Consider the following 16,119-nt stretch of genomic DNA (forward strand, 5'->3'; position numbering starts at 1 on the left):
GCGACAGACAGCCAAGGGGACATCCAGACAATTGAGTGCACCCCGACATCAGATGGGTCTTGCTACCTGCCGCCGCTGATGTGCAGCCAGAACTTCACCTTCACCGTGAAAGCCCAGGACCAGCAGTGCATGAGTGGACCCAGCAACCCTGTCACTACGGAGACTGGTATGCTTACATTGTTTGGGTTGTACTTTTTGTAAACAAGCACAAAAAAACTACTATTGGTCTCTTGCTGCAGCTCCCTGTCCTCCTGAAGATATACAAAAAGCAGCGGGTTGCCAGAACAGCACGGCGACTATCTCTTGGGCTGCCGTCTCTGGTGCCGTGACGTACACAGCCACGCTGGAGCAGATGAACGGTGACACCACCTGTTGTACGACGTCCAACACCAGCTGTGACATCACCGACCTGCCCTGTGGAGAAATCTTCAACCTGCTTGTCACAGCTGAGGGACGGACTTGCAACAGCTCCCAGGGTACAGGGCACTTTGTGTGGACAGGTAAGCAAGTACTTCAAAATGCGGTATTGTAGGATCACTTGAACAATACAAGTTTTTCACACGATGGGTTTTTCCTTAGTGCCGTGTGTTCCCGAAAACCTTCGAGCCAGCGTGGACTGCGCCGACAATGTGGCCTCCATGTCGTGGAGCTACGGCAATACAGGACATATCTATACAGTGAAGGCCATTGCGTCTGATGGCCACATGGACGAGTGTACCGCCATGAAAAACCAATGTGATCTGACAGGCCTGCGCTGTGGGCAGCAGTACACTGCCACAGTCACGGCAGCGGACTCTGACTGCCGGAGCGAGCCAAGCCAGAGTGCGACAATCAGGACTGGTAAGTATGAATTGGCCGGTCTCGGTGGCTAACAAGAACATCCAAGAAGCATAATGGATATATTGAATTAAGACGGTGCAGTGACGGTACAGTGGTTAGCGTCTCTGGTTCGATTCCACTAGGGGGCCTTTCGGTGAGGAGCTTACAAGTTCTTCCCATATCTGCGTGAGTGTCCGAAAGCAAGTAAAAGGAGATCACGAATTGCCCAGATGTGTAAATGAGAGCATGAATGGTTGTATGTCCCGACACGTGGCCCTAAAAGTGACGAGCAACCGGCCCAGGGTGAACCCCATAAAGCGTTTTGCAGTATAGATACCCATTTGGAGACTTTTTAATCAAACGTGTTGATACCACACTGGCTCTCCTCTTCGCCCCTTAGTGCCCTGCACCCCTGAAAATGTGTCCTCTGAGGTGGACTGCGAGACAAACACTCTGACAGTGTTCTGGTCCGAGAGCTCGGGAGCCGACTCGTACCTCGCCACGGTGCAGGACAGTGATGGCCAGACAACAACATGCCAAGGAACAACAGAAGGGTTCTGCAACATAACGGGGCTCGGCTGTGGTCAGATCTATCACGGTTCCGTGGTGTCCTCTGATGGATACTGCAACAGCCCTCCCACTGGTGTTCTGAACACACCCTCAGGTACAGGAGTAACAAGATAAAAACTTAACAGTAGTTCTATCTACTTGCAAAGGAAACAAATGGTTAGTTACCATGTAACCTGTTTTTCTCTCAGTCCCATGTAAACCAATACATATCATGGCGGTGCTGGATTGCTACACTCAGACAGCTACCGTGACCTGGTATCCCAGCAATGGGGCCTTGGCGTACGTCGTAGAGGCGACCACGTACGGCCACAATGTCACCTGCGACACCAACACCACCCACTGTGAACTGGACGGGCTGCTTTGTGGACAGAGCTACTCTGTCTCCGTCACAGCTGTAGGACAAACCTGCAGCAGCATGGCTTACATGACCGTACAGCTGGTTACTGGTAGGTCAACTTGACGTGTCCTTGACATGCTGCAGTATCAACACTGAATTACAAGGGCAGCTGTTAAGGTGGTCTTAAAAGTAGTCTTTGTACGGGCAGATTTTAACAAGCGTACTTCAAGAATGCAATCGCACTGTTATACAAGTCAGTGTCTACCCATCAAGTCACCCTTTTTCCTTTCCTCAGAGCCTTGTATACCTTCTCACATCAGTGTACAGTACAGCCTGACCATCGGCCAGGTGCTCTGGGACAAGACGCCTGGTGCAGAGTACTACAAGGTGGAGGCAGTTACTGAGCAGGGCTTGATGGTCTCCTGTACAACCAACGACACCTACTGCGCCCTCTACCAAATGGAATGTGGCCAGACGTACAGCATCAATGTCACAGCAAGCAATCATGTATGCCAAAACTTGTCCACTTCAACAGAAACCGCTGCGATTGAGACAGGTGAGTAAGCACTGGAACTAGCATTAAACAGATCAGCAAAATTTCAACTTTGAAAAAGAACAGGGGGAGCCAACTTCTTTGAGCTCATCAACTCATCTTGAGTTGTTGGTACCATTTCTTATTTTTCGCCACAGAACCATGCCCACCCACCAACGTCCAGACCAGCGTGAACTGTCCCAGCAACACGGGAGTCGTATCATGGGAGGCCAGCGTCGGCACTGTGGGCTACGAAGCCCACCTCGCTGGACGAGACGGTCACTCTCTCACCTGTTACACCGATGACACATCCTGCGAAGTAGAGGATCTGCACTGTGGAATTGTCTACCACGTCAACGTCATCGCCATCGCAGAAACGCTCAACAGCAGCCTTTCTAGCACCGTCCTGCTGGTTTCGGGTAGGGAAGCTCAGACACCGCTTGGATTTGCCACACTTAGATATCCATCAAGTGCAGGACATTAACCAGAGAGCGGATGTGTCAGATGCGAATGAACTTGGTTGGTTTTCTTGAGTTTCGTTACTCAAGTCTTGGTTGCCCTGATCATGCACAACAACTTTCCAAAATGCAGTGAATTTGAGGATATGTAAAGATCAGTCCCGACTAGGTTTCATCTTCTGTATTCCCCAACCCACCTCCTCTTCTATCTTTAGCTCCCTGCGCAGCTGGAAATGTGTCAGTGTTGTTGGACTGCTTCAACAACAGTGTTGAAGTGTCCTGGGACCCAGCCAGCGGAGCTGAGTCCTACACGGTGACTGCAGTATCAGCCGATGGCCACCAGGCCTGGTGTCGGACTGATGAGCACCAGTGTGATCTGATGGATCTGCAGTGCAGCCAGACGTACAACGTCAGCATCGCTGCTGTTAATGACCGCTGTCAAAGTGCTATACAGACGACTACCACCTTCAGAACACGTGAGTCCAGAAAAATCATTTCAGTTCTGTTGTGGAAACCCCTTTCTTAGGACTTCAAGCCCCCTGGAAACACCTCGCAGCTATTTTTTCTGCACTTCCTTCCCAGGCCCTTGTAAGCCTTTGCATGTTGGAGTGGAACTACAATGCGGGACAAGTACAGCCAGTCTCTACTGGGAGAAAAGGGAGGAAGTAGAGTTCTACATGACGAGTGCGACCTCTGGCGGGGGAATGGTTCTGCGACATAACTCCACCAACTCCACCTGCCAGTTCCTTAACTTGCACTGTGGGGAAGTGTACATGTTCTCCGTGACAGCATACAGCGACATGTGTTACAGTGAAATCAGCAACACCGTGGAGATTCAGACAGGTACTGTGTCACGCATTCTCAAAAGTAGTATACGGCGATCCCTCGCTATGACGCGGTTTACTTTTCACCGTTTCGCTTCTTCACGGATTTGCATGGTGCATTGTGTTCTGCATTCTGATTGGCTAAAAAGTCACTCCGCTTCTTCTCTACCTGTGCGTCGATAACGTCGCAGTTGAATATGTACACGTACGTAAAACAGCTTGACGAATTTACATGACGTACGTGCAAATTCTCTTGCGATTTCGAGTTTCTCTAAAAGCCATAATGTTGACAAAATGCTCTGGAGCGACAAAAGGGCCCAAAAGGCAGCGGAAGATGCTATCTATGGCAGATAAAGTTAAACTTCTGGACATGCTAAGGGAAGCTAAAAGCTATGCGGCTGTAGGTCGGCATTACGGGATGAATGAATCTTCCGTTCGTTCCGTAAAGAAGGAAGAAAAAAACATAAGGACGGCAGCAGCGATGTATAATAGAGTATTTAATTGTATAATAAAACAAAAAATAAAGGTTTCTACTTCACGAATTTTGCCTATCACGGGTTCTTTTTGGAACGTAACCCCCGGGAAAAACAAGGGTTTACTGTGTACAGTATATTGACTTAATTGTCCTTTTCCAATATCCTCTTTAAATTGGTAGTTAGTCAGTCATTAGGAAAATGTCTTGTTGACCAAAAACTGTAAGACAATTTGGAACATTTTAGATAGTGCAGCTTAGTATGCCATGAATGATTACTTTTTCTATGTTTTGTTTAAATCCAGATTTCAGTGGCTTTTAGATGTCTTTCAGAGGACATTACAGTCTAGCGAGCCCATTGATTATACAAAGATGCATACAAGTCACGATATGGGCTTATTCATAAAACTGGAACTACCCTGCAGGGGAACTGAACTACTGTTCCCTCCACAGAACCCTGCCAGCCAGCTGATCTGGTCGCCGATGGGTCATGTGACAATGAGACGGTGGTGCTAAACTGGTCGGCAGCGGAAGGCGCCTCTTTGTACGTGGTGACGGCCACAGGGGACCTGGGATATACGACGGCATTTCAAACCAATCAAACAGAGCTTGAGGCTTCGCTGCCCTGCGGTCAACTGTTCACTTTTAATGTTCAAGCGCAAGATGATCGATGCAACGGCCCCTTGAGCCAGCCTGCTGTCTTCAAGACAGGTATAGCCTTTGGGGTCTAAATGCAAGGGGCTCCAAAAGGAAGGGTCGCGTAATACGATGCATGCACAAGTTTTGGAAATGACTTTATTCCGATGTTGTCTCCGCAAAGAAAAAGGCCAAATGCAATGTTATAAACAGTTATCTGACATGAACAAGATAATGGAAAAAAAAGCCGCAAAAAATTGGAAGGGAAACAAGTAACAGGAAACAAGCAGTACACTTCTTGCTATTCACTTGTACACCCGTACACTTCAAGCTAACTTTAGAGAGACTTCCAAACTACAAGTTGATCACTTCGACTTCTCAGTCCTTTTTTTTTTTTTGGGAGGATCAGAAATGTAGAAACTGTGTGAGCCATCACTGTATTATAGGTATGTATTTTTGGAGGCTTATAATAATGCAACATGTACTATTTCACCAGGCCCTTGTGTGCCCCATCATATTCAGAGCTTCACACACTGTGAGGACAGTCTGGGTTCTGTCAGCTGGGCTCAGAGCGATGGGGCAGAGTCCTACTTGGCCATTGCTATCGGACAGGACGGCCACACCAACGCCTGCACCACAAACACCACCACTTGCACTTGGACCGACCTACGCTGCGGCCAAGTGTACACCGTTTACGTCGTGGCCAACGACGAGCTGTGCAGCAGCAAGCCGAGCAACAGCACATCAATACGGATGGGTAGGCAAACTACACTGTGTTAGCAATGACAGACCCTATTTTAGGACATACTTTATAAATGTAGATTAAAAACAGCATCCCAAACATTGGCCTTCTTCTTGCAGCAAGTTGTATACCCCAGAACCTGCAGTCATCTCTGAATTGCACAATGAAGGTCGGTGATTTATATTAATGTGCAGTCGCTGCTTCCTCTTTTCCTCTTGGCTTTTCCCTTCAGGGCTAGCTACAGCGAATCAACCTTCTCCATCTAACCTTCTCTCTCTGCTTCGAACATGCTTTCCTACTCTCCTTCTTCGACCCGCAGTAGCCCAATTTTCAATGGTACCCTGTAGTTAATCAGCCTTGGTCGATACGGTTTGAGATTCTTTGGCTTTTGGCACGACTTATCAGCCGGATGCCCTTCCTTACACAATACTCTGCATTTATCTGGTCTTGGGATCAGCTCAGGAAGACACTGGCCTGTGCACCCCAAGGTTACATTGCTCTCTATGCGCTACTATTCTCTTCAAAAGCTTCTTACATACTCTAATTGTGCAATATGTGTTCTTTCCAAGGTGGGATCGCTGAGCTGGAACGCCAGTGAGACCGCAGATTTCTACATTGTGACGGCGGAGGCGGAGAGCGGACACAAAGTGCAGCTCAGCACCAACGACAGCTGGACCTTCATTTCTGAGTTCCAGTGTGGTGAGGTCTACTACCTGTCTGTTGAGGCTGTGGACTCCGAGTGCACGAGCCGCCCCAGTGAGCCCGCCGTGCTTAAATCAGGTAGATCATTTTCCACGGAAATTCAAAATCCATCACTTTGAGGTGGCGAAAACGGACGGGAATAAGCAAAGAACTCTATGCTAAGCTAATGCAATGGAAACATGGGGGCAATATATTCATTGCAAAATAGCATACCGTAATTTCTGGACTATTGAGCGCACCTCAATACAAGCCGCACACGCTAGCCCATCGCTATCTCGTGCTTCCTCCTGCACACTAAAACCGCCAAAGTCGTCTTCTTCAGAGTTGAACGGACTCAGAATTTCCCGGTCATTTCATCGGCCCGATGTGACGAGGATAAATGTTTTAGCGGCGTGAAGCTCGTTAGCGTCCCCCACCCAAAAAAGTCCATATATTAGCCGCATTGTTGTTTACGTGAAAAAAGTCGCGGCTTATCGTCCGGAAATTACGGTAATTACATTTTCCATTGCTCTGAAGGCCGAAATATTCTTGAAAAGCGCAGTTTGCAAAAAAGACTGATGCAAACTAAAACAAACTATCAACCCTTCTCCAATGTTTTCATTTAGAGCCTTGCCCTCCAACCGGTGTCACGAGTTCCACGAACTGCCTCTCCAACATCGCTGTGGTGATGTGGAGCGGCTCACCTGGAGCAGAGTTCTACACCGCCACAGTCACACAGGAAAATGGGCAACCGCAAACCTGCTTGTCCGACATGGAGCAGTGCGGCATCCCCAGTGTGGGCTGTGGACAGAATTACACCGTGACTGTTGTTGCTACTGGCGAGTCATGTGACTCCGACCCAAGTGAGATCAACACCCTCCAATCTGGTGAGAGAAATATCTGCGGTTCAGATCACTGTAGGAGGTATACTATCTTGAGGGTTGACTAATAAGCACTTTGATTCTTCAGATTTTTGGATAATACATGAAAATGTACATATGATTCATGAAAACATACAAGTGCAATACCCCTGTACAGCATAGAAGAAATGGGAAACATCTGACTTAGTGATGGCAGACGTATGTCTAGGCAACCTGATACTCTGACCATCAGGACCTCAATAATACCACTTAAGGTCCTACATGAGGGACGGTCCTCTTACAGCTCCATAGGAACCCATGTGACTTGGTGGTTGGTGGAACTCATAAGCCACAACCATTGGCAGATACTTCTTACGGAGCTATATTTTTAAAAACTATGGTTGTCACTGGTGAGATTTGTTCTTGGCACACCAAGACCAAGAGGTCCAAGCTCTTCTGGCCTGCTCAGCCTCAGACCGGCTTTTCAGGGCCTGCGGAGGAACATCAACATTTTGGCCAGACTAAAAGTGGCGTTAGCTAGAGGCTAACAAGGTTCTTCACATGGCAAAGCAGTGCAGGTAGAAGATAAAAACACTTCAACCCATCTGATAGTCCATGGTTATTACTCCATGAACACTGAGGCAGCTTCCACCTCCACATGGTCTCCTTCTTCTTCTTCTTCTTCTTCTTCTTCTTCTTCTTTGTCTTCTTACCCTATTCTCTGTATCCTCCTCTCACACCAACTACCTTCATATCCTTGACAAATGCTAATTCAACGTGGTATTTTGAAAACACGTGCGTGATAATACGTGTCTCTTGTCTAAATTTGCACACCATGTCCATCTTTTTAGTGCCTTGTGTCCCCACTGATGTGGAAGTGGAGTTGGACTGTTCCAACAATCAGGCAGTCGTGACCTGGAGTCCCAGCAATGGGGCACTGTCCTACCAAGTGTCTGCCCAGGATGTGGAGGGAGCCATGGTCCTATGTGACAGCACTGAGTCCACTTGTACCCTGACCAACCTGACCTGTGGACGGTCCTATTCTGTTCAGGTGGTAGCAGAGGATGACATCTGCTCAAGTCTGCCCAGCCCAGCTGTACAGTTCTATTCAGGTAGATCTAAGTTGTTCCAAAATAGGGTTCATGAGACTCAGAGGGTGCAAGTGGAGTTATCTATGAAAATTTTGAGTTTGCCTTTTTTGTCATCATTGTAACCAAAACTCGGGACCTATTCCCCTGCAGCATAAATGAACAATGGCATGTTTAAAACACGGTGTATAACTTCCAATCTGCTACAGTTCCTTGCACACCAGACATTGGTGGAGTAGTTCTGGACTGCATCACCAACTCCGCCTTTGTGGACTGGGCAGTCTCGGAGGGAGCCCTGCACTACATGGCCACCGCCCAATCCTCCGCAGGCCATGTTTCCACCTGCGACTCCAACTACACCCACTGCGAGCTGCTGGATCTACTATGCGGTCAGACATATAACGTGATCACGGTGGCATCTAATGGGAAGTGCAGCAGCCCGCCAAGCACTACTTTGCCGGTGGACACAGGTAACAAGTCAACACAGGGTTTACTTTGCCTTTACATGTACCACTACACGTACCGCTTAAAATCGTATCCAGCGATGAGTACCGAGAAGTATGAAAGGGCAGTAACTTGGACTTTGTGTTTAATCGGACTGGAATTTCTGTGGTCCTTTCCCCTTCCCTCCACCAGTCCCTTGCCGTCCCGAGAATGTTGTGTCTACACTGGAATGCTCCAGTAACATGGCCTATGTGAGCTGGCAGGCTAGCATGGGAGCTAACAGCTATACCGTCCAAGCATTTGGGATGGAAGAGCATGAGACCGGCTGTGAGACGGACTCACTGTCCTGTGTCCTCAACGATCTCCTATGCGGCTTCACCTACAACATCAGTGTCACTGCCTGGAATAGCATGTGCAATGTATCCCAAAGCGAGATGCAACTGTTGCATGCCGGTAAGAAGAAGCAACAGATCTGCAGATTGATCTTTGAGGTGCGGTGTGAATAAATCACCATTGGTATGTCTTCGCAGCACCTTGTGAACCGCAGCAGGTTGAAGCCCGCGTGGTTTGTGAGTCTGGTGCAGTTGCAGTCTCGTGGGAGCCCAGCAAAGGAGCCTTATCTTACACCGCTGTTGCTCAAGGACTTGGAGGCTATGCGTCCACGTGCAGCAGCAACGAGACAACATGCCAGCTGGACGACTTGCTGTGCGGCCTGAACTACTCCATCAGCGTCCGTGCCTCGGATGACGAGTGCGACAGCGCTGGAAGCTCAGCCGTGGAACTCGACACAGGTACACAAGGCGTTAATCTTATACCTTTTTTGAACGTTTACATTCAGTAAAGGCTTGACTGCTTGTCAGGACAAGTGGTCAACCTCAACAAAAGCTCTTCTTTGCGTCCATTACTGATGCTGGATTAAAACCCGTCTGTCTGCAGTGCCTTGCATCCCCCAGGACGTAACAGCGGAAATGGTGTGCAGCACTAACATGGGTCTGGTATCCTGGGAAGAGGGTGAGGGTGTGTCCTCCTACATGGTGCAAGCCTTTGGACCCAATGGGCACAAGGCAGAGTGCAACAGCACAGAAAGCACTTGTGAGCTACCCAGCCTGCATTGTGGTCAACTTTACAATGTGACAGTGACAGCTCTGGACGGACGATGTGACAACAGTCAGGCTTTCCTTGACCTCCAGTCAGGTAATTGTGGAAATTGTAATTTAAGTTAGATCCCGTGTGTGGAAAACATTTGCTGTCTGCCTAGTTTTCAGCCGTATACATTCAATAGAATGGATGCATTTACTTGCTATCAATGCTACCCGTGTCTACACAGGTTTGTCTCCGACCCCTTAAGCTACAATCCAGTTTTGCTTTTAAAATCTTATGACTCCTGATTAGAAAAAAAGGAAACGTCTTGAAAGGATAAGAACTTTGGCAAACATGACCAGAAGTATTATTCAACGTAGCAGTGCTTTTGCTACAATCCAAATGCTCACTTTTTGCCTCCTTGTCTCGACCAGTACCTTGCAGGCCCACCAATGTTCAAGCCGGCCTACAGTGCCATTCCAACTCTGCTGCGGTGACCTGGGAACATGCCAGCGGGGCCGTCTCCTATCTCGCTGTGGGCGTCGCATCAGACGGGAGCCACCGAGCGGAGTGTAACAACACCATGACCCACTGCGATCTGAGCGACCTGCAGTGCGGGCAGATCTACAACGTTAGCGTGTTCAGCCAGGACGAGTCCTGCTCCAGCCAGGAGAGTGACGTAGCCTACGTGTGGACAGGTTTCACGATCAACATTTTCTATTTTTGTTATTCTACTGAGACGAGTGGTACCCAAGTCGCCTCTCCAAAAGTTTTATTAACATGCTCTCTTTCCCACCTTGCAGCCCCTTGCGCCCCCCAGGCTGTTGCTGTTGATGCTCAGTGCACAGAGGACGCCATGTCCGTGTCCTGGTCCCTCAACCCTGATGTTCAGTACTACCACGTGGCGGCAGTGAGCAACACCGGGGTGCGACTCTACTGCAACTCCACGGGAACAGCCTGCACTATTAACAATCTACCGTGCGGGGAAAGTTACAACGTCACCGTGGTGTCTGTAAGGAACGGCTGTGAGAGCAAGCCGAGCGCCGCTGTAGCAACTTCTTCAGGTAAACTTAAAAGAAACTGCCGTTTTTTTCCACATGTCAAAGTCACCATCTTGAACTTCAGACTAGCCTTATCCCGATGTAGTCCACACGTAATCCCGGTAGATGACCATTTCTTCTCGTTCCTCCCCCTCCTCAGCACCATGTATGGCCCAGAATATCGTGCACAGTCTGGACTGCGTAACAAACTCCGTCTGGGTGACTTGGGATACCTCAGAAGGTGCGACCAGCTACATTGTCTGGGCCGAAGGGGGTGGAGGCCACGCATCTTCGTGCAACACCACCACCTCCGTATGCAACGTGCCCGATCTGAAGTGTGCGACACATTACACCTTTCATGTCACTGCCGTCAACAAATACTGCAGCAGCGATCGGAGCAACACCTTCGATCTTGAAACGGGTATGTCAGAAAAACATACAAGTCAGCTGTGGGTTTCGTGATTAGGAGAGAAGGGTTTCCTTTCGTTCCTTTTCTATCTTTGTGATCAATCCATTTCATTCAGGAGCATTATGGGATGATATACCAAGTTCCTATGGGTTAGGGTTAGGGCAACCCTAACCCTAACCCTAAATGCGGAAAAAATGCGTAGAAATCCCATCATAAAAACTTCTCTTCTGGCAATTATTTTAAGTCTGACACTTGTAACAAACACCTTGTACTACTGGTAGATTAAAACAAATTACATTTACAAAGTATGAACATCAAACATTGATTTTCAACAAATATGCAGAACCACCAAATATGAAGTTCAGCATTTCTTCAATGTCAAACTAAAGAAGAAAAAAAAAAAAAAATCAGGAGCTGTCAATGGGTCTCTGATAGATGCCGAGCAATTTGACTGACACTGGCAAGATTTGAAAATAGAAACTGTTATGACAGCATTTTTAATGTCGGCTCTCTTCTCCGCTAGGTCCCTGCGCTCTGGCCTCCATCAACGCCTTGACGCAGTGCAACAGCGACACCATCCTGGTGGAGTGGGAGATGTCCAACGAGACGCCCCTCTACTTGGTGACGGCGGAGGGTTACAATCAAACTATTTCTTGTAGCAGCTCCAACAATTCCTGCGAACTCCAAGACGTACGCTGCGATATGCAATATAGCATCATTGTATCGGCCTCCTCGGACAAATGCAGCAGCCTCAGAAGCCCGCCAAAGAAGATAAAAACCGGTATTTCCTTCCTCGGGATACAGAGACAAGAAAAAAACATAAATGGCAAAACTTGCATGTTGAACACTGTTGTTTCCGGTGTTTTTAAGGGTAAAGTTCAATTTTACATTTTTTTTCCTGTCTTCTTTAGCGCCCTGTGCCCCGGAAAGTGTGACAGCTATGGAGTCTTGTAAGGACAGCGGAGCCATAGTGACATGGGCTCATTCCCCTGTAGCAACATCATACATGTTGGCAGCTACAGGCACAGATGGACACGTTGCAAACTGCAACACATCGGTGAACAACTGCACCTTTGCTGATCTGCACTGCGGGCAAGCATACGACTTCAGCGTCACCGCCATCGGAGACAACTGCACCAGTCAACCCACCACCGTCTCCTTCAGATCAGGTATGGAGGGGCTCCCATAATTCCCTTTCCACTGAGTTAAAATCAAATTGAAGCTATATTGAATCGTATCAATCGCGTTGCAGAAGATTTCCCATTTGGGAAAACGAAAAACCAGAGACTAAATCATCATACGATACTGTTGAGATATCCTCTGCAGCTGCTTTTTGACCCTATGAATAAAAAACAATGCGGATGAGTCCAATTGTGTGGCCTTGATGATTGACAGTTGTGGTTTCCTCCCAGTACCCTGTGCACCCTCCAGCCTCACGGTGGACGTTGAGTGTGAGAACAACACTGCCTTCCTGTCTTGGGACACCAGTGAGGGTGCCGTGGAGTATTTTGGCTGTGCCCAAACCATGGATGGAGGCCTTCTTTATTGCGACACCACCGACACCTCTTGTGCCATCGAAGGCTTAACATGTGGCGAAGTGTACAACTTCTCAGTTGAGGCCTCTGATGGCATCTGCAACAGTTCATTTAGTCCACCTCTCCAGGAGGGGGCAGGTAAGTATCAGAGCACTTCAAGCTAACACAAAAACAAGAGTGGAACGCTTGCTCTTTCCATTGCTAAATATTTTTGTCCTTTGCTATTAAGCTCCGTGTGCTCCAACCGGTCTGAAATCTGAGGTGAGGAGAATTGTCCGAACTCACTGGACCATGGTGTCGTGGGATGCAGTCTCTTGTCCAAGTGTTGAGTACCTTGTCGAGATAACTGGCCGAATCCAAGACAACCCAAATGCTCTGATGAGCATCTCTTCTTATTGGCTGCCCCGGCCATACTTTGAGCTCCAGATGCCTTGCAGTACGGCTTACAACCTCACCGTACGATCCAGAAACTCAGCCGGGGTCAGCGAACCTTCCAGTTCCCTGACCGGAACCACAGGTAACATTGAGTCCATTTGAATTTTTGCTACACGTTTTCGACACGCCTTTCAAACAACTTGCACAAAATGTTCCTATCCGTGCCCAGTCTTCTGTTGATTCGATGTCGGTATCTTCTCCAGTGCCCTGCGCCCCACAGAATGTGATGTATACCGGAAACAATCGGGCTGCAGTGCTGTCCTGGGACACTGCAGTGTTTGCCACAAGTTACAGTGTCTACAATATATCGGAAGAAGGCCGCGTCCGGGTTTGTAACACCACGGGTCTCTCCTGTCAGCTGGCTGACTTCGATCCGGATGCCACAGAAGTGACTGCCAGCAACGCCAATGGAGAGAGTCTCCCCAACAGCAACATTACAGGTCAGCCGCAGAAAGAGATCCACCGCTAAGCCTGTCTTAGCCTACAGTAGACATTCTTTACTGATTTGCAATGGATGCTTACATACCTAGTCACTATTATTCTCTCTTATACTTAGTTGTCTTCAATCATCTCCTTCTCTGTATTGCAACTGCAGGCGAATATCTATGATCATCAATACTTATACGAGCCTTCTCATCTTCTTAACAGGTCCAGTAGGGAATCGTAGAAGAAGAGATTTGCGGTCAACGCAAGTGCACGCCGGCTTTGAGAAAGGTAAACCGCAATCACAACACCTGGACATTGTGAAGAGAAACCGTTCAAGATAAAACCGGCTCGCTAAGTGATGGCTTCTAGGCATTACAGACGGGCGGTAGATTTTGTTTTCCACGAACAAGTTGAAGCTACGTCAGGTACGGGCAAACACATACGGCCCATTTGGCATTTTATTCCGGCCCACCAAACCTAGAATTTCATCATGATTAAAGCTTATTTATTTTCTAAAATTAACAAGCACTGAAAACCGTGACAGGTTTTATGCTAGGATTCAAATAATGAGTGATTAGCCATGTTTCCAAACCTCTAGAAGATGGCACATGGGATGCATCCTGAGAATCACCACAACAAAACTAACTCTACCGTGTTATGAAAGCAGTGAAAGCAGTTAACACAAACTTTATAGCCCGTTGTGAACCGCGAGCTCCCCTGAGCTAAGCGAACGGAGCGACTGCGAACGGCGCAAACTGGTCCCCGAAATCCAAACGCCTCTTTTGTCTTTCAGATCTTGCCATTCCAGAGTTGGTTAATGTGACGGTCGGTGGAGATTCCCTGTACGTGCAGTGGACGACGGTGAAAGACGCCGCGGAGTACACGCTGGTCATCGAAGAGGAGCGCGGAGCGGAGCGGGCCGATCTGCCGCCGATCGTAAGAACCGTGGAAGGCGACTTTTACAAAGAGACTGACCTCAAACCCCGGACCACCTACTGTGTCCGGCTTGCGGCGAAAAACCCCATCAAACAAAGCAGCTACTGCAGGCCACAGTGCAGAACCACCCGTGTCTCCAAGTGAAATTCTACTTATTCAGTTACACTGACGTTGGACTGTGCAGAAATACCCAATGGGTTGTTTGGTTACTGACTTCAAGCTGTAGCAGCCATGACATCATCTGTAGAGTTGTAAAAATAATGTACCATTACTAAGCTATTGCAAGTCGTCTGTTATAAGTTAAGATCAAACCAGATGAGAATCCTTTGATTTGCATTCTAATGAATCTTTGAGTTTCTATTAGCAATAGACTTTATATATATATATATATATATGTATATATATATATATATATTACCATAAATATGGTGGGCAACATAGCATCCTGTGACATAGCTGTCCAACTAAGTATTGCTGAAATGACATGTATGATAATTTGTCCTGTGGTTGATTATTAAAGCTAATGCGGTGAAAACGAATGAAAGAAACGGCCATTTATCAAATAATTTATCAGGCAAGATGTTTTGAGGGCCATGCAGTATGTTTTATTTTGGGTGCATCATGTGACTTCTCATTTTGTGAACGCCGACAGTCCCAGAAAAATTTGTTAAAGATTAAAAAGCATATCTTTATGAAAACATCGGTCCCGACAGTTTCCCTTTCTGTAGACGTTTATTGGTTAACGAAGGAAACTCCATGTTACTTTTGTCTTTATATTAATATATAACATTGCTATTAGTACTACCTTTCTGTATGGAACTATGACATATAAATAACACAAATCATTTCAAATATTTTACATAAAATGTTGTTTGTTCATTGGTCATTTCCTTGCAGCCGCACGATGCGCTTTCCAGTTTTAAAATGTTTCCCGCATCATTTACGGAAATGTCTTGCCTATTTTCTTAATGTCCTTTCATACTAACTTCAATGGATGTCTTGCACATTTAATTACCGATTTAGAAAAAAAGGGGTTGCAAAGTACTCGATGATGATAACAAGAAGAAAAACAAAATAACAGAAATTTCAGACACTTAAAGCTATCCCTCTGGGAGTCTGTGAAAGGCGATGGTGAATGAAGTACATCAGGAAACAAGCCACCATAATTTGAAAAAATCCTAGTTCTTAAGTTCTTGCAACTATTGTGCCATCGCTCAGAAATCTGAAGTGCGTGGAATCAGTGCAGAGGAGAAACACTGTCGTCATTCCCACTTTTCTGCCGTCCAGTCCAGTTGGTAACTGGAATTGTTTTTCCGTCTATAACTAACAGGGTTCTTGGCTGCTCGACATTGTGATGGCATGTAAACGGGTGAGTTGTTTGGCAAAAACTAGGTTGAATGGGGTTGTTGTGTTAACAGGGGGTGTCATCAACAAAGGTACAACTTCTGAAGAATTACCTGGGTTGAAACTTGAAAATGTAAGCTAGAATTTAGAGTGGAACCTGCTAGATTGTGTCTGAATGTCTGCAAGTGTCTAGAAGTCCATAGACATGGATGGATAGTATGGAACATGGACGTATGACCTGGTAAAGGATTAAAATGTATGCAGCTAGTAGGGCTTACAAAGTGATTCTTGATTATCTGATACGAAGAGGAAAGTTGTGGCTTCTTATAGAGAAGCAAAGAAGCTTTAATAAAAATAACAAACACATATTAAACTCATGCCGGAACCTGGTGGTTGCCGAATATTTATTAAAAGCGAAACAGCGCCCCCTAGCGGCCGCTCCGGGAACGAA

The 16,119-nt window shown here is 47.1% G+C and overlaps 1 protein-coding gene across 1 annotated transcript; it reads left to right on the forward strand.

Annotated features, from left to right (window-relative positions):
* Positions 1–704: 704 nt before the first annotated feature.
* fndc7b (fibronectin type III domain containing 7b) lies at positions 705–15,138 on the forward strand. Its single transcript, XM_086164661.1, has 27 exons — positions 705–840; positions 1,220–1,483; positions 1,578–1,835; positions 2,022–2,282; positions 2,417–2,677; positions 2,944–3,192; positions 3,299–3,559; positions 4,466–4,723; positions 5,145–5,405; positions 5,510–5,559; positions 5,960–6,170; positions 6,698–6,958; positions 7,783–8,043; positions 8,229–8,489; positions 8,656–8,916; positions 8,994–9,254; positions 9,400–9,657; positions 9,978–10,241; positions 10,347–10,607; positions 10,744–11,004; positions 11,516–11,773; positions 11,904–12,161; positions 12,405–12,665; positions 12,757–13,044; positions 13,166–13,402; positions 13,611–13,676; positions 14,182–15,138. Exons 1-27 carry the CDS (start codon positions 705–707, stop codon positions 14,466–14,468), a joined length of 6,474 nt encoding a protein of 2,157 aa, XP_086020787.1. The 3' UTR covers positions 14,469–15,138.
* Positions 15,139–16,119: the final 981 nt, after the last annotated feature.

The sequence above is a fragment of the Fistularia commersonii genome, chromosome 1, assembly GCF_037954325.1.
Source record: "Fistularia commersonii isolate RoL2024-O1a breed Wild chromosome 1, RoL_Fcom_v1.0, whole genome shotgun sequence".
Taxonomy (NCBI): Eukaryota; Metazoa; Chordata; class Actinopteri; order Syngnathiformes; family Fistulariidae; genus Fistularia; species Fistularia commersonii.